Here is a 16,851-nt window from a genome sequence, read left to right as displayed (position 1 = left end):
AAATGAACTCTTCCAAGAATTACAAGAGAAAGTTGTCTGTTATCGAGACTGCAGAGAGGGGGGGGGGACCCGTCAACTATTTTCCTCCGGGTCAAACAGCTTCAAAGATGAGACTGAGAGACTGTCATCTTCGTGTTCAGGGCAATTCCCTGATCGGGTAAGAACAAGGCGGCATTGGGCGATGTCTGCAGTTGATCATCACATCGTTTCATGGCTGAGTAATAATGAGCGGCAGGAAGAAGTGAAAAGGTAGCTGTAGGTCCAGTGTACTACTACATAACTACAATGTACTGTACTAAGTAGGTAGTTTAGGTGCAACACCCTCCCGTTGTTGAGTTGGATTCGTATCCATGTATGTACCTACAGTAGCGCCATACCGATCCATTACCACTAATCATGCAAGATTCGATACATGACCCCGCAGGCTGACAGTGGGGCAGCACTCAATTGACACTCAGTTGCAGGGGTGACTAAGCTTATGTCCCGCCTAAGTCCGATTGCTCTTGCCGCTCTGGGTAGGATTGGCGATCAGTGGGCTGCAGAGTGACAGTACCATACCGTAACGGAAGTATGAAACACTGGCAGCTTATCTTCCTTCCTTCCTTCAGATTGTTGTTCATCAATAGAGACTCCAAGACTCGCTCCAGGCTTGCTAAGCAAGCGAATAATTGACTTTGGAGTCAGCCTCAAGGGTTTACGAGCAATCAGTCAACCCAGCACTGTCCTTTGTCCTTTCCGCCGCGCCCCCCCCTTCAGTCGTCTACTGTCTCCTTCTCCTCTATTCCTCTTCTTCGATGCTCATCTGCAAGACTTTTCCTTTCCTCTACATCTGAACACTCGCAATCATGGCCTTGGGACAATACTTCCGGTCTGACTTTACTGTATTCCCTAGCTACCTTGCCTTTCGAACGACTGGGAATGACTTCAGGTCTTCCCATGGATATGTACTCTCGCCAGCTGTCCAGGATGCTCAGACCCAGCTCCGCAAAGAACTCTAGCTGTTGCCCGTCCCATGGTTTCAGCAGACTTTGAGAACTCGCCAGACCTCCCCCCACCCCCCCTCCGGGGAGAGTCCCAGCCTTGGCTATGGTTGCTCTCTGGCTGATCCTGTCTGGACTCGGGCGTCTCTTCGCCTGTCAGCTTGGGATTCCCCAGCTTGCATTTCCGGTAGTCAAGTACAGTAGGTTCTCGGCCTGAACCACTCCGTTGTCCGCTTTGCAGCGTAGGATGCCCCTCCTTGGCAACCATCTATTTAATTTCTCCTGCTGGCTGCTCTTTACAACTTTTTTTTCTTTATCTTATTTCTAGCCCTGCTCTGGACGAGGTATCACCCGTCTATCGTTGTCTATTCTTCTTCAGCCCCAGGGCTCCTGTATCTATCTCTACAGCCTTCATCTAACTGCAGTATTGCTCTCGGCTTACATTTACCACCCCACACAGTTTTACTTTCCCTGACTCTCAAAAACTGCTTTAAAATGGGATCTCCTGGCATCGACCTCGATGTCGCCCCAAATCCTCGCACGAAAGAGGAGAATCAGGAACGGTAAGTACCACCGACTTCAAGAGGCTTGTTCTATGCTGATTGATTGCAGAGCGTTCATTGCAGCTTCGAGACGGAAAGATAGAAGCCTCGATGCCCGCGTGGAGTCGGCCAACCGGGCCTCCAGCCTGCACAAGCAACGCACTGGCAAGGCTCTTCTCATCAGCAGAGACATTGTGGAGCGAGAGGCAATGTACGAAGAGGTGGATGACCGCTACCAAGAGAAGATCAACCGGATGCTGCATGCTCAGTCCATGCAGCTACATGCCGAATTTAACCGGAACCTAATGGCCGCCTGGCATGGTGCGCGTCCCGGCGGTGGTCTGCATCAGCGGCGAGCTGCAAGTGCACATATGAACCCGCGCGCTTCGATCAACGGCATACGCAAAATGAGCCTTGATCTGTCCGGGCTGCGATCTTCCATCGCAGAGGACTGCAGGGTGCAACCCGGACCAATGACTAGTCCGCTGTCGGCAAACCCTAGCAGCTACGTGCTCTCCCCTAATTTGGACGGGACTGCGCAGTCGCCGTCGTATCCCAACGTTGTTCCTGCTTCGGCGGGCCAAGTGCCATCCTACATTGCCCAGGCGGGCGGACCCACCTGGTCCCCCGTTGCCCACCAGCAGCAGCAACTCGGCCCGCAGCAGCCCTTCCGGTCACCCTGGACTGCAGGTTATCTATCCCCTCAGCTACAGCAGCCTACAGCCTCTCTAGGAGAGATGGCCGCGATGCCAGTGCGGCAGTTTAGAGACCGGATGGCGTCCGCACCGGTCATCCCAGTCCACACCATAGCCGCTTCTCCTTTGATGGGCACTCCTGCCGTGGGAGGAACCACAACCACAGCTGCTGCTACCATGACTTCCCCAACTCCGGCGATGAGCCGCCCGGTCAATGTGATCCAACACAACCGCGTCCGATCGGAGCCAGGTCAAATAGTTCTGGCACACGGCCTGCCTGCCACTACAATGTCGCAAATGAGCTCCCCGCGCGGCAGTGGGCAGGACATGGGGTCTTCTGCCGAGCCTATTATCCCAACGCCCGACTTATGTCCTACGCCGAGTACACCACACTCCCCTCATTCCACAGGGCAGAACGGTGGTGTTTGGGGACTGGACCTGAATAAGGAGGAGGGTGTGGAGGTGACGTACCAAGCTGATCATCTGGATCCCGAATATGATGAATTTAGCCGCTTCGCATTTGGATTGGGCAGTGGCAGCCAGCTACCGGAGGCGGATGTGGGTTTTGACGAATTCTTTACATTGGAAGAGTACCCCATCAGTGCTTGATGCGTGTCTCGTTGGTTTCTCTTCTTTCTTTCTGTGACTCTACATACTATATTTTTAGTTTTTGTCTTATTACTCGATCGGTTGGGAGGGATTGAGGCAGGAGTGCTTGTGCATGGGCTGGACTTATATTTGTACAATTTGTACACAAGGAGGGGAGGTGGAGAAGTACAGCAATACCCGAAGACTATGGCGTTGATGGGGTTTGATCTGCGAGCAGGAACGGACATGCGTGATGGATATAGTGATTTATCTACTACTACTACTACTACTTCTGATACTACTACTATTACTACAAAATAATGAGAGACGATGGCCTTACCTATGTTTCCAATCCTTTTTTTTCTTCGGTATCAGACCTCCCAATCTGACTGCAGACTATGCATCCAAACGAAATCGATCAGCATCCAGGACAAGCCCGATCCGTGGAAGAAGCAAGAGTTTTTCTTCTCTGCACGGAATTAGAAAAAAAAGGGTGGGGAAAAGGGCTGGAAGTAAGGGCAAGGCACACACCCACTGCATCCACCCGCAGCGTTACATCGAAGGACGGACAAGCCGCAAACAGCGATCAATCGATCCCTTGCCGATCAAATCTGGAGAAGTCTGGGAGTTAGCAAGCAAGCTGCCAAAAAAAATTTCTTTCACCTTCCTTCCCATTATTCTTTCGCATTGTTCTTGCATCCTATGTCATGGTGGCATATTGCGGGATTTTGCAGAATTTTTGGAGTCGTGTGCAGTTTCTTCAATTGATGGGGCTCTCTCAGAGGGTTAAGTTAGTGGTTGGTTGGGGGGTTTGGAGTTGCAGTCTGTAGTACTAGGTAGTCACAGCTGTATCTGGGATTGTAGATGGTGTGCATACCAAGGGAGAATGATGATTTCGTAAAGGGGTACAGTAGTGCTGAGGAACTACGAGTAACCAAGCTTCTGTCTGCCATGCGAGGTTATCGGGGATAGAGTGCTTATTTTGTGTGTTTGATTTGTTGTCGTCTCTGCTTGTGGACTACATACTGTAAGTAACTACTGGACTATGGTGTGGTGGTGTGGTGTGGGTTGGTGTGGTGTGGTGCTGGAATGTGTGATTGTCGGTCTGGTGGTCTGGTGGTCTGGTGGAGTCTAATCTGGTCCTGATACTGCGAGCTAAATCAACCAGGTAGTCCAATTCTGCCTGTGTAGCAACTTCTGGACCTATAGCTAGGTTCCTCTTGAACGTGCAAGTTGGAAGAAAGTCTTGAGGCCGATCAGGGCGGGCTGGCCAGTGGCCCCATTCCCAAGCTTGTGTGGGGGTGGGTTTGAACTCGGTGGTAACGTTAATAATGGTTCAACTAATCCCTCCATCTCAACTCTAATGACTGATACGTCGATTGATTGGATCCATCGGGGTGGATCGTTGATTTATTTTGGGTTCTGGTCTGTGCTGAGTGCAGGTGTGCGTGCGGCAGTGGGCTAGTAATTACAGGGTTTGTATCTGCATTACCGATTTACTTTACATGTCCTGTCCGATAAGGGCGCCGGCTAATGCACGCAAGCGTCCTCTTGGTCAGTTAGTGGTTAGTTAGCTGGGTTCTGGGCCTGACTATCAACGCACGATGGTTTGATATCTTTGGTAAAAATTTATTGATTTATTGAAACTGAGTTTGAGAGAGACGTTTTTGGGGGGAACAGGGATTTGAAATCTCAACTGATTCATAGCTAGCTGATTCGCTACGAGTGGACTGAAGGGTGTTCGGGATTTAGGGTTTGTCAGGCTTAGCGATCTATTATGGATCCAAATGACAGTTCTCAGTATGTGTAGTAGTTTACTGCTCAGTAGGTAGTCTAGGAACTTACTCATAGTATGGGAAGTGTTCGAGAGCCAGGGAGGGCATTGGCCTGGGGAATTATCTTCCGCTTCGATTTTGTCTTCCTGTTCTGCGTACGTAGTCGGGTGATTGACGGTCTAGAATCACCCAGTCCAGTCCTCCCTCGTCTATACTCTCTCTCGCTTCCTATCTCTACCCCCGAACAATCCCTCCCCCCCTCTCTGTCAGTCTACCTACCTACCTATTCGATCATACCTCGTATACAACCCCCTCTTCTGAACACTCATCCCCGATATTCACCCCGAGCAACACCTAAAAACAAAATTCCCTGACTTCGCCACCACCACCAACACCACCAGCAAACACCGTACTGTACATTGATGTACTGGATAGAATTCACAGACCCCCGCTACCTTACCGTCCCATCCCATTCCATCCCATTCCACATAAGCCTGCCTCTCCGCCCAAACCCCGAACAACCAACCCCAGCCCATCCCTTCCTAACCCACCAAGCTACCTACCGAATATCTGGAGGCGAACTACCTACATTACATGTAGTAACCCAAAATAAAAAGTGGATTTGCCGCCGCCGGCGGGGAGGGGGGAAGGGAAACACGGGAGGAGGTGCAGGAGGAGGATTTATCGATTGATCTTTTCCCACGGATAACCCTGAAACTCTATCATCTGTCTCTTGCTGCTCGCTTGCTCGCTCGCTCAGATTGTCCCAAATATTGAGTAGCCGTAGATGCTCACTCGCTCGTTAGCTAAAAGAGACTTTTGCTCGGGGATGGCCGACAGCTGACTGACTGACTGACTGACTGATTGATTGTTTTGGATGGATGAATGGTTGGATTGATCGATCGATCGATCGTCGTACACTGTCACATGCACATGCACACGCATTGATACTAAGGCTTAGAGGCGAAGGTGCTGAGGTTCTAAGGTACGGTAGGGACTGGAGTCTGACCTATTTTGCCATGGGGACTTTTCGTTCTTGTTCTTGTTCTTCATGTTGTTTGATTACTGCCGATTGCTGTTCGATTGCCGAGGGTGAAGGGATGCGCTGGGATGGGAGGATCCGGGCAGTACTTCTGGTTGCCGCCCCCCCTCCCCACCTCTCCCCTCCCCGGTTCCAGGATACTCTTTCGGAGCTTTGCCGGAGATTTCTAATGGAGTCGAGCTAGCTAGGTACTATACTGTAGGTGTTTATGGATGGCTTGATGGTGAGTGGGAGGCGAATCCCGCTTCCTCGGGTGCCTAAGGGCAAGGACCGATGATTTTCCAGTAACGTATTCTCGGCTACATGCGTTCAATAGAGGTAAATATGACCCAGTTATTCGGGTGGCTATCCGTGTATGTATTGTCACTTGATGATGATTAAGCTGATTGAAAAACAAATGATGAAGTGAAGCCAATGCCTGTCTTGGTTGCATCTGCATCCCGTCGTACTCACCTATACAATCCTCCCACTGAACAGCTCCCGTCCAATCTCCCCACTGCGTCGTACACTTACACTCGAGCTGCTGCTCCGGCGACGTCGACTCCGACTCTCCGCTGGATCGGCCGGACTGAGCCCGCTCGCCCGGGCCTGCAGGTTCAGAATATCCGTCAAACTCACCACCCCCACCAGGCGTCCCGAGAGCCGTGCCCCCGGCAGAGCTGACGCAGGGATCGATGGCACCATGGTTGTCGCGCCGAGGAACGACTGGGGCGGGCTTGGCAGGTGCGCAGAGCTGAAATTCGGGGCCTGTAGGCTCGGATTACTGCCGATCGCGGGGGTCTGCGGCGGAGATTGCGTAGTCGTCGGAAGAGGAATGTGCACGGATGAATGAGATGGGGTCGGGGGCCCTGACGAGGCGGGCGACAGGGGATCGGTGACCCACAGGCTGTATCATGATTCATAGTCAGGCCGGGCACTATCTGGAGCAGATACTACTAAACTTACCGGTGAGACTTGGTCGCAACCACTTTGGCCACGGTATGTGCTAGAGTCGAGGTCGGGTTTACGTGGAACACTGGGAATGAGTCCTTGCCCTCTTCCAGGCCACGTGTAGACAGAATAACGGAAATGAAATGTGTACAGGTGTTGCGCAGTAGTGGGAGTGAGGACGACCGGGTGAGTAGCTATCGAGGTCAGCGACGCTTGTGCTATTCGAGGACAGTGAAACATACCTTAACATCGGTTGTTGAAATGTTGCCCACCACATTAAAATGGTTGTCCACCACGGCGATTGATGAAACCCCCTCGTCATTCATGACCTGAAGGGCTTCGCAGAGCGGCCGGTCCCCACTGCAATGAAAATGTCAGTACGTATCACTCGCATCTGCATCTGACAATGGAACATACTTGATTGAGATGACCTCGCGCGAACCAATTCCCAGCTCATGCAAGGATTGGGGATAGAGCTGGTCAATCACCGGGAAGCTACGTCCGTTCTCCCAGAGAAACTTGACCAACCGGTACTGACTGAAGATGCCCACCACTTCCCTTTCCTTTTGTTCATCGACTACCACAACGCGGTGCACACCTCCCCCGAAAGTCTGCACGGCCGTCATCACGTTGGCCGACGCAGGCAGCGTTGTCAACGGTTCTTTCCTTCCCAAATCCTTCACATCCTTCAGCGGAATCTTGATGCCCTGTTTCGCCTTTCGGGCTAGTTCTTCGTACGATGCCAATAACGTTTCATCGGGTTGCGTCAGTCCTGCCGCCAACAGGAGGTATGCATTGAGATCGGAGTAGTCGAAAGTGCCCACGGCAGACTTCTGGTCAGGCGTTTCTCGAATCAGGAGCACCGGAGCTGCGGTATCGATCAAGATCTATGCGTGTCAGTCTTTGTGATAAGAAAAAAAAAAGAAATAAGAAAAAGACCAATAGAAGTGTTTCCTGGCCGCTTACATTCGTCGCTTCTTCAATCCCGGTATCGACCTCCACGAATTTCAAGTCGTTGGGACTGACAAGCTCGCCAATCTGGATTTCCCGCCAGTCCCGACCGGCGAATGCAGAGTTGACATTGCTTGGAGCCGGAGGATTATCAATGAGGCTCTGAATGGCGGACTGGGTGAGTGACGGTTGTCGTCGAGCCCTCGGAGACCCAGGAGTTCCGCGAAGGCTCTCGCTCATGCTTTGGCGGTGCTGGTGACCGGACGTGTGAGATGAAAGTCGGAGAGATCGGTTGCCCACAGAAGTGGTCCAGGAATCTGTGCTGGAGCGGGGCGATGCGATATTCGATCCACTGGAATCATTCTCCGCCGCCGCATCTACAGGATAGTCGGCCATCGTGGGGTGTGGTCGAAGAGGGGTAAATTAGTAAGGGGAGCTCGGAGGCAGGCGATGCCCAACTTTCGGTTGAGATGCAGTAGGTACTACTAGGTAAGTTACAGTACTCCTGCTGGAGACAGCAACGGAGAAAGCGAATCAGAGATCAGATATCAAAAGAGCCTGTCAACGGGCTATAAGCCAAGACGCACAGTCAGAAAAGAAAGGAAAGGAAATCGGCGTCTGGGGACGATGGAGTCATTGAATCGAGTCACAATCACAAGGCGGGGAACAACTGGCGTCAACCGGTCGGGAGTAGCGCGGGGAGGCGGCGGCTGTCAGCCAATTAGCGTCCTCCCGCTGGCTATGCCAGCGTCATTGTATCTTCAGTCCGACGGAGGCCTGGGGCATCCATGTTATACTTCCATGGACAGTGAGCTCACAGGAAATGAAGCCTTGAAAGCCAAAGAAGTACGGAGTACATGCAGATCATTTGCGCGATCACCAGGCACCCGCACGCTTGCAGCCGTACAGGTACATACGAGCCAGAGAGATCTCATGCGCCTGTCTCCTGCAAGTGACATCATACATCATCCATCACGTGTATCCACTCCAGCTAGAGAAAGTCCTGCAGCATACCCCCAAGATCTTTCAGCTTGCGCACTTTCATTACTGCCCGTTTTGAGCCTGCAGGTCTTTGATCAGAAGTCGTTTTCTGTTTCTTAACAGGCGGTTCGGCATAATCCTTGATGCGCCGAAGACAAATGGGATTATAGCCAACGGCACGATGAGTTTTTTTCGAGGTCGCGCGTAAGACCTTCAGTGTTTTCTGCCCAACTTGGAGAGAGAAGGTAGGGGCATCAACAGGGAAGGTCGACTTCTCTGCCCCATCAATTTCCAGCGTCTTCTGGTAGATGCTCTGCACAGATTTCGGCACTTCGCCCATATCCACAACAGTCCAGCCCTCTAACTCAAACCCAACCGTAGCGCCGGCTGGAATGGCAGGACACCCATTCAGCACCACAAACCGCAGTGCTGGCAAGTCACGGAGGTAACGTAGTGCGACAGATGAGATGTTGGACTGAGATTGTAACATCAGGACCCTCAAATTTGCGAATCCCGCGGAGCTCTGTGCCAACTCACTCCACGACCGCACAACTCGATCATTGAGATCAACCATAGGCGCCTCGCTCTCGTCCTGGATGCCTTCATACTGAAGTGGTGTGGCAATCTCCAGCGCAATGAGATTGGGTATGTTAGCCAAGCCTACGAGATCAGGAACTCGAGCATGTGTGGCAGCCAGAGTTAAGCACGCGCCCCAGCTCAACGAGTCACCTTTGACCAGACTCAAGTAGTCCTGCATCGGCATGAGGGGGCTCTCGACCTTCATGGCACGGTGCGAAGCAATCTTACCGAACTCCTCGGGATATGCTGTTGCGAATAGTTTCCAGGCATATGTAGTCTGTTTGTTGCTTTTGAGCGCAAGGGAGTTAGGATCTCGCAGCTGTTTAAGGAGGATAGGCACCTCTTACCACTGGCCAAGTATATCCCACAGAGACTTTGCGAGCCGCCATGGCACGGAAGCAAACAGCTCGGGTCGAAGATTTCTTTGGTCCGACAGAGCTTGTCTCGTTGCCGCATGCATCAATGAAGGTGCACCACGTGCAACGGGTTGTTTGTCCCATCCTTCAGGCAGGAAAGGCGTCTCATGGACCCAGGCCGCACCCTTGGAAGAGGCCAAGGAAGGCTCCTTAAAAGACTCCAAGTACACCTGACCACTGTTCCGGTCAACAACCTCGTGGATTCTTTTCGGTTTGGGTATCGGCATGCGATCAGAGAGTTTCGAATAAGACGATGCCTTTTTCCGTTTGGGCTGTTGGGGCTCATCGGAGACTTTTTTTCGTGTATAGACGCGTCCAGCACGCGCGTTGTATGTATTCTGGAACACGGTTTGATCAGGCATGGCGGCAATTGCTAGTCTCTGATCTAGAGTATGCTATGATCATATAACCAACATCCTACTAGATTGTAAACTTGCAATATTGATATGGAGACGCGGCAGAGTATAGGCGAGCACGTGTTTGTGTACAACCTAGATTGAGCATGTCAACCACCCAGTAACAAGCTTTATCGTTCCGACATATTGAGAAGAAAGTAGAAACCAAGGCACTCAGTCATTGACTAGTTCGAAATGGGTATTAGATGGCAGGTGAAGTAGCCGACTTGCCTTGTTCCTGAGGAGCCTTAGTATGGGACGGTGCAAAGTCTTGTCCCCAAGAAAGGAAGGGAAGGCCAAATCAAATTACCCAAACAGGTAACCCCACTGACCCGAACCGCGCCGCGTCTCTGTCGGAGCTTACTGTACAGTACATACTCCAGCTGTAGGTACCGTACTTTATTCTACCTACCCAGTACTCCCTCCGCATCATCTTTCCTCTCTGACTTCATTCCTCCTCGAACAGTCCGAGGTCAGACTTGTGTTGTTCCTATTTGGTGGGCTATACACGATAGCACTGCCTCATAATGTTTCAGGCGGAGACTGAATCCCTGTTATCCCGTACCTTACTGTGACTGCAACCCTGCAACGAACGACTCACAAAGCAACGAAACAGTCATGGAAGGCAACGTTCATCGCATCTCTAGTTCGCCGGCATGCATGGTGGCGATGTTGCCAAACCTGCGTACTGCGTAACTCAGCGGAGACACAATAGAGCGCTAAGTACGATGTCTTACTAAATCTATTCTTGGGGGCAGCGATCCGACATCCAACGGGCCGGCATCCCTTACATGCCCAGTGACCAAGATTGACCTCTACTCCAGTTCCTGCACATTCCCTGCATCTGACCGGGGCAAATGGCCAGTTCATTGGCACGCAAGAGAAGATCGTCAGCGGTCAGCCGCTGAGCCTCGAGCTCTGATAGGGTCACGAGCCCTTGCAGGCTGACTCGGGCGCCAAGCGGCAATTTAGTTGTATCGATGCAGTCGAAGCGCCTTTTATGTGTGGTTCTCGCGACCAGGAACCCCACACGATACCCTCAGCCTTATGGCCTACTCTTCTGACTGACTGACCCAAAAATGACTCAGGTTGGCTTACCTGACTTGGCCAAGGGCTTCACTGCCTTGTGGCTTGGGATATGGCCCGTCTAGTCTTCCAGATCAGGCGCACTCTGTGGCCCTATATATCAGGACACCGTCCTGAGCGATACTTTACATTCAAAACTGATCATTCGTGCTTGGGAGTACAACCTACACTGCTACATTCCATCTGTCAAGTTTAGCGATAATAAACCTATCTCTTATTTATAGTTGACCCTCAAGAGAGTCACCTCGCATTTAAGATGAGCTCCGACTCACACTCCAAACCCACTTCAGTACTTCAGCGAGTGGCCAAGGTGGCTCATGCGTGGAAACGGGATTCAGCCATGTTGCAATTCTTAGTATCCTTTCTGGCAAAGCCTTCGCCTGCAAAACAAATGGCAAATGAACGCGAACATACCGTCTGGCTGTTCGACAACACAGCATACCAGGCACCGATATCTGGCTCAACCGAGCTCAACCTATGGCGGGCAGAAGTTGTTGCTTGTGTATTCCAGAGAGACAGCAGGAAGGACCTCAGTAAACTCGTCGCCATGGTTGCAGACCTCATCGGACTGGACGGGGAGATTGGCACAGATAAAGAGACTCGTCATCGGATAGCGGAGCGACTTCAGCCATTTCTATATCACACAACACCTGCGCACTTGATGATGTTGGAAACACCCTTGCCCAACAATGCGACCCAAATTCATCAGCTTGGGCCTACGGATGGTAGCGGCATTATCAGCCAAACGGTGGGAGTTAACAGTCGCCACATTACAGACGGTACGAAACTACGCTCGTACCTTCGCGGCTGGGCAAGCGAGGTGACGATGAGCACGACGTACGCCAGTGCGGAGGGTTGGCTTGTCATTTCCGACATTGACGATACCATCAAGTACACCAAGACCTCCGAGTCAACCGGTATCCTTCGCACAACTTTCGTGGAGGAGCCCAGGCCGACCGTTGGAATGCCTCAGCTTTATGCCAGGCTTCAATATGACCTTACGCCTACATGGTTTTACCTTTCCGCTTCTCCATACAACCTGTATCCGTTCTTGCACGGCTTCATTCACACCTATTTCAACCCGGGAACCCTGATCCTCCGTGATACATCTTGGCTAGATGTGAGCGAGCTGGTTAAATCGTTCACTGTCAACACTATGGAATACAAGGTGGACCGTGCAGAAAAAATTCATGGCTGGTTCCCCCAGCGAAAGGTGCTTTGCATTGGCGACTCGACTCAGAAGGATCCAGAGGCCTATGCTGAACTCTACAAAAGACATCCGGATTGGATTCAGGCAATCTGGATCAGAAAGGTCACTGATGTTCCCCATTTGGACGAGCAGAATTCGCCGAAGAGATTTGAAGCTGCATTTGACGGTGTGCCCGACCATAAATGGAAGGTCTTCGAGGATCCTGCGGAGGTAGAGCACCTTGTGGATGAGCTGGGAATAAGCCATAAAATGCTCGGGCCTCTCGAGGAAATCTCAACCGATACTGAACGATCGGGCGATTCTGTGATGTCGAATGAACTTCGAATTAGATGTTGACATCACAAAGGTTGCTGATATAAGCGTGTTTATACTCGGGGTTACGTCAATGGTAGACTGTCACCAACAACGTCAAGACCCGCGCTTGTGGCTGCAGCGGTCCATCCTTAAAATCTGCGATCGGAACAAACCCCGCTCGATCTACGCCTTGTCATTCGGCGAAACCACGGAATAGTGTTGCTTCTCATTCTCCTATATCCTGTTGGCTGACTGCTTGCGTCGGCCTCATTGAGCATATTTCGCCGCTGCATCACATCATAACCTTTCCAGCCCGGCTGTTACCGTTTAGCTAGAGAACCGCAAATCGACCACAATGAATGAGCAAACAACAGTGCCATCTACGATGAGAGCACTATACTATCGACCAGCGTCAACTGCTATCACCGACCTCACTTCTCTGGATGCTCCCAGGGTAGACTCTTGCGTCGAGTTCGATTCTGGATTCCAGACGCCAATGCCATCTGGGAATGAATACCTGATCAAGGTTAAAACCGCAGCTTTCTCCCACGATGAGCTACGACTAGCTACCATCGTGAACCCGTCTAAATCCATTCCTCAGATTCCTCTGCATTGCTTCTGTGGTACAGTTGCTGATACGCCCAAGCATGACTACCGGAATCCAGGCGGTCCGAAATTCGAGGTTGGCGACGTCGTTTTTGGCCTGGTCAACTACACCCGTGACGGTGCCGCGGCCGATTACGTCGTCGCTTCAGAGGATGAGATCGCTTTGAAACCCAACAATATCAGTGCTGCGGAGGCAGCCGCAATTCCTCTGCCTGCTCTCACAGCATGGCAGTCTCTCTTCACATACGCCGGGTTTGTACCCGAGGATGTCAAAGAAATGGAACGGCAATTACGAGTCCTGGTGACGAATTCGCGGAATAGCGAAGTTGGTGCCCAGGCACTGCAGCTACTCCGGTCACGGACACTGTTCCCCAACCAACTGCCCTGGGTCTGTGCAACTTGTGATGCCCAGGATCAGGAGGACTACTTGCGACAAGAGTATGGGATCGACGAGATCCTCTATGCCCCTCTCCCTTTGCCTCAAGATTATGACCTAGGGGCCATCTTCCGCCAGAATCGCTGGGCCCCGGTCGACCTTGTCATCGACTGTGCCGGCCGCCAAATGTTCCAACAAGCCCACTCTCCGCGCGTGGTCAAGTCCAATGGTGTCGTCGTGACTGCTGTGGACTCCACGCCAGCGCAGAACCGGGATTCCGAGGGCAACGCCGAACCGCCCCAAAACGGGGTCCTCAGCCGCTTCGTTGCGGTGCGGCCAGATGGAGAGGCGCTGGAGCGCATCGCTCAGCTAGTGGAGAGTGATGTAATCCGAGGCCGCGTGGAAAGCATCCACGATATCGAGAGAGGAGCCGACATGCTGGCTTCGGGAGCGGCCGGCGCCGGCGGTGGACGACGAGGCGGCATGATGGTAATTCATGTCAACTGATCTTGAACCCTTCATCTCGTTCTGATGTGCCATTATGGTTTCTTTCCATTAGCCTTGTATTTTTGCTCTGTTCGTTGCAGCCTTGATTTGCCTGTTTATCCTCTTGACTTAGAGATTGTTCATCTGTACTATAGCACCACATATACGATAAAGCTTTAGAGTCAGCCATTTGCCACAGGTGCTTGCGTTATGATCACCGGTTCGACCCGACGGCGCTCGCCTCACCTCTAGAAACAACCCACATAGGAAAACTACGCAGTCGTAGACCACAGTACATCGCATGACCAGAACCCAGATCCACTCACCGAAGTATATCTCGGATTGCACAATGGGGGGCTGTATGCCAGTATTCATTGGAAGGCTTCGGCGGCGTCTATGCTATGAAGTTACCATTTACCATACAGATGTGCCACTGACCCTTTTACCTTGCGCCCAATCGACCTCGACAAGCATAGGAATGGCCTCGAAACGAAGGGGGAGGCGATTCTAGCCCGGGTACGCGATATTCTATACATGTGATCTATCAAAGGTATGGAGATCATGGGCACTCTGCTACAAATGGTGTGCGTCACGGTACCCATGCACAAGCACACCGGTTGGATTCGAAATTGAACATGAGTCCGTCCACTGCATAAACTACCTTGTTCCATGGGGGGAAGTTTCGGGACTGTCAACGTTTTATCTAGCGGGCGGAGCGTGTTGTACCGAGGCTGTGTCACCCGTCACCAACAGGTGCTGGGGCAGGGATGAAGTTCGAAAATGATGGGCGCTGACTGAACAAGGAGAAGAGAGACAATAAACGAGCAGATTTTGGTCATAGACTGGATTATCCGATGCGGCCAAAGTACGTGAAAAGAACCATTTTCAATGAAGAAGGATCGAAACCAGTAAAGAAGTAATCTCTCGTACAAAAACAAGGTTTCAATGCAATGGGTCGCCGCTTCGCAGCACGGCAGGTTCGACACACAAGACACAAAAACGTCATATCACTTCTGCGACAGATCCAACCCGGTACGCCGGTAATAGTACTGCCAAAACTGTGAATGAAAAGGAAGGAGAAAAAAGAGGTCAAGTCCCTAGGTGGAGGCAATGTTGATGTGCTTTTCTCATTCTCGGAGAGAGAAAGACGATGAAAGTTGGTAGTATCAGTAATAGACGAGATTTGAAAATGAGATAGAGCTGGGGAGGGAGGCTATAGCAGAGGGCGGGGGGGATATGGAAATAAGAAAAAGCCTATTACAGTAGAGAATCAAGTCTAGTGAAAACGCTCAAACATGCTGCCACAATCTGTGTCAAAAGGAAGTTAGCTATCGGGGCAGTTCCAAATTCAATGAGTGGCTGTACGTACCTCCAACTGGAGCTCTTTGTCCTTAGCCTTGTTCACCTCGTCATTAATAGCCTGCGCCAAATTGGCTCCGATGGCTTGCGAGCCACCTGCCCTCCGGCCGAACGGCCACTGCGAGTACTCGGCCAACAACTCATCTACCTGCGCGAATGCCCGTTCCCGAGCCTCGTGGCTCATTGTGACCAGCGCATTCTCCAGAACATTGGCCGCATACGCGGCGCATACCATGGTGATCGTCCGCAGGTAGCGGAATTCAGCGTCCTCGGGAAGCCAGGCGTTGCCGGGAAGGATGACGGTGCGACTGCTGCAGATGTTGCGGACACGGCGGTGGAGGTCGTCCTTGGCGCCGCCGTCAGCCACGGGGTGTGTAGCCATATCAAAGAGGAGGAAGTTGCGCTTCTCGGTGCGCAGGATGCCCTTGTCGACCAGGCCCTTGGCGAGACGTTCGCGCACTTGCTTCAGCTGGTAACCAATCTTCATCAAGTTCCATGTTTCACCTGGTCCCAACAGATCAGTTTTGTCGATGTCAACCCAGAGAATACCAGAAACCCTTTGTACGCACCGCTCAGTAGATCGATCCAGGAGTTGACACTCATCTTCTCGCTCGACTTCATTATTTTCAACGCCTCGTCCAGCAAGACCTCGCCCGTCAGCGTGTCATCGATCACCTCGATCACCCGATCGGCCAAGGGGAAACGTCGTCGAGAGGAATCCTTCTGCATGCTGATGCGACCGCGGAGGGCCAGTTCGATCACGATGCACCCTCGCAGGGCGTAGGAGATGTTCTCATTCCAGAACGAAAGGTAGCCCTACAATACCGACATGAAAAGGCCGCGGTCAGCAATTGAGACATCGCCCCGTATATCGATCGCCCCACAAAAACAAAAGCCGAGATAAGGATCGCAAGGGAAAGTGCCCAACCTGTTTATCTTTCAATCCCAGTAGGAGTACCTCCTCCATCAGGGTGAGCTTGGGCTGTTTGCTGCGCTCCTCCGTTTCGCTGATGTCTCGGGGGTCGAACGCGATCTTATGACCATTTTCGGCGCTGGTGAATGACGTTTCGGGGACGCGGTTGTCCAGCGACGAACCGTTTCTCGATATGGGCGAAGAGACTCTGCTGTCATCATTGTCTTCTGCGCCAGCGACTCGACCGCCACCTCTCCGGCGAGTCAAGCCCCCGGCTGAGGCCATGAGGATTTATCGAACGGTGCGTTTGGGGGGGGGAGTGGGGGGGAGGAGGGAGGGAAGGTGGAAGTGGTGAGTTTGGCGGAAGCGGGGAGAGTGCGAGATCAAAGGATTGAGGCCGAATGAAGGGAGGGGCGTTGGATCGTGTTGGAAAGGTGCACACGCCAGGAATGAGGTCTATGCCGGTATCGCCTGCGACATGAACCGATTGATTGTACTGTAGATTGAGTCTGACCCCTTTGGGAGGTTTGGGGGGCGAAAGAATTGTAGAAAATCGGAATGATCGAAAAGGGAAGAAGAAGCCGAGATGAGAGACGGGATTAACTATGGCTTAAGCAGTTTAAGCGGGAAATGATCCCAGGGGGAGG

At 52.0% G+C, this 16,851-nt stretch overlaps 5 protein-coding genes across 5 annotated transcripts; 2 read left to right on the top strand and 3 right to left on the bottom strand.

The window, feature by feature from the left end:
• Positions 1 to 1,362: 1,362 nt before the first annotated feature.
• On the top strand, positions 1,363 to 2,942 carry BO95DRAFT_176009 (uncharacterized protein). Its single transcript, XM_025580853.1, has 2 exons — positions 1,363 to 1,543; positions 1,593 to 2,942. The coding sequence occupies exons 1-2, from the start codon at positions 1,476 to 1,478 to the stop codon at positions 2,824 to 2,826; spliced, it is 1,302 nt and encodes a 433-aa protein (XP_025440859.1). The 5' UTR covers positions 1,363 to 1,475; the 3' UTR covers positions 2,827 to 2,942.
• Positions 2,943 to 6,026: 3,084 nt separating this feature from the next.
• BO95DRAFT_444198 (CBS domain protein) lies at positions 6,027 to 8,299 on the bottom strand. The gene is made up of 5 exons (XM_025586830.1): positions 7,519 to 8,299; positions 6,970 to 7,439; positions 6,795 to 6,912; positions 6,568 to 6,746; positions 6,027 to 6,508 (listed from the first exon to the last, which is right to left on the bottom strand). Exons 1-5 carry the CDS (start codon positions 7,897 to 7,899, stop codon positions 6,076 to 6,078), a joined length of 1,581 nt encoding a protein of 526 aa, XP_025440858.1. The 5' UTR covers positions 7,900 to 8,299; the 3' UTR covers positions 6,027 to 6,075.
• A 195-nt stretch (positions 8,300 to 8,494) lies between these two features.
• BO95DRAFT_454275 (uncharacterized protein) lies at positions 8,495 to 9,841 on the bottom strand (the record flags this gene model as incomplete). Its single annotated transcript, XM_025588258.1, has 3 exons — positions 8,495 to 9,350; positions 9,411 to 9,673; positions 9,827 to 9,841. The coding sequence occupies 3 exons, from the start codon at positions 9,839 to 9,841 to the stop codon at positions 8,495 to 8,497; spliced, it is 1,134 nt and encodes a 377-aa protein (XP_025440857.1).
• Positions 9,842 to 11,216: 1,375 nt separating this feature from the next.
• Positions 11,217 to 13,953, top strand: BO95DRAFT_454274 (uncharacterized protein; the record flags this gene model as incomplete). The annotated part of the gene is made up of 2 exons (XM_025588257.1): positions 11,217 to 12,359; positions 12,796 to 13,953. The coding sequence occupies 2 exons, from the start codon at positions 11,217 to 11,219 to the stop codon at positions 13,951 to 13,953; spliced, it is 2,301 nt and encodes a 766-aa protein (XP_025440856.1).
• Positions 13,954 to 15,063: 1,110 nt separating this feature from the next.
• Positions 15,064 to 16,744, bottom strand: BO95DRAFT_175892 (GOLPH3/VPS74 family protein). The gene is made up of 4 exons (XM_025580852.1): positions 16,220 to 16,744; positions 15,861 to 16,107; positions 15,302 to 15,795; positions 15,064 to 15,240 (listed from the first exon to the last, which is right to left on the bottom strand). Exons 1-4 carry the CDS (start codon positions 16,487 to 16,489, stop codon positions 15,190 to 15,192), a joined length of 1,062 nt encoding a protein of 353 aa, XP_025440855.1. The 5' UTR covers positions 16,490 to 16,744; the 3' UTR covers positions 15,064 to 15,189.
• Positions 16,745 to 16,851: the final 107 nt, after the last annotated feature.

This window comes from Aspergillus brunneoviolaceus (assembly GCF_003184695.1).
Source record: "Aspergillus brunneoviolaceus CBS 621.78 unplaced genomic scaffold BO95scaffold_45, whole genome shotgun sequence".
Taxonomy (NCBI): Eukaryota; Fungi; Ascomycota; class Eurotiomycetes; order Eurotiales; family Aspergillaceae; genus Aspergillus; species Aspergillus brunneoviolaceus.
This window is presented reverse-complemented; position numbering and strand designations above follow the sequence as displayed.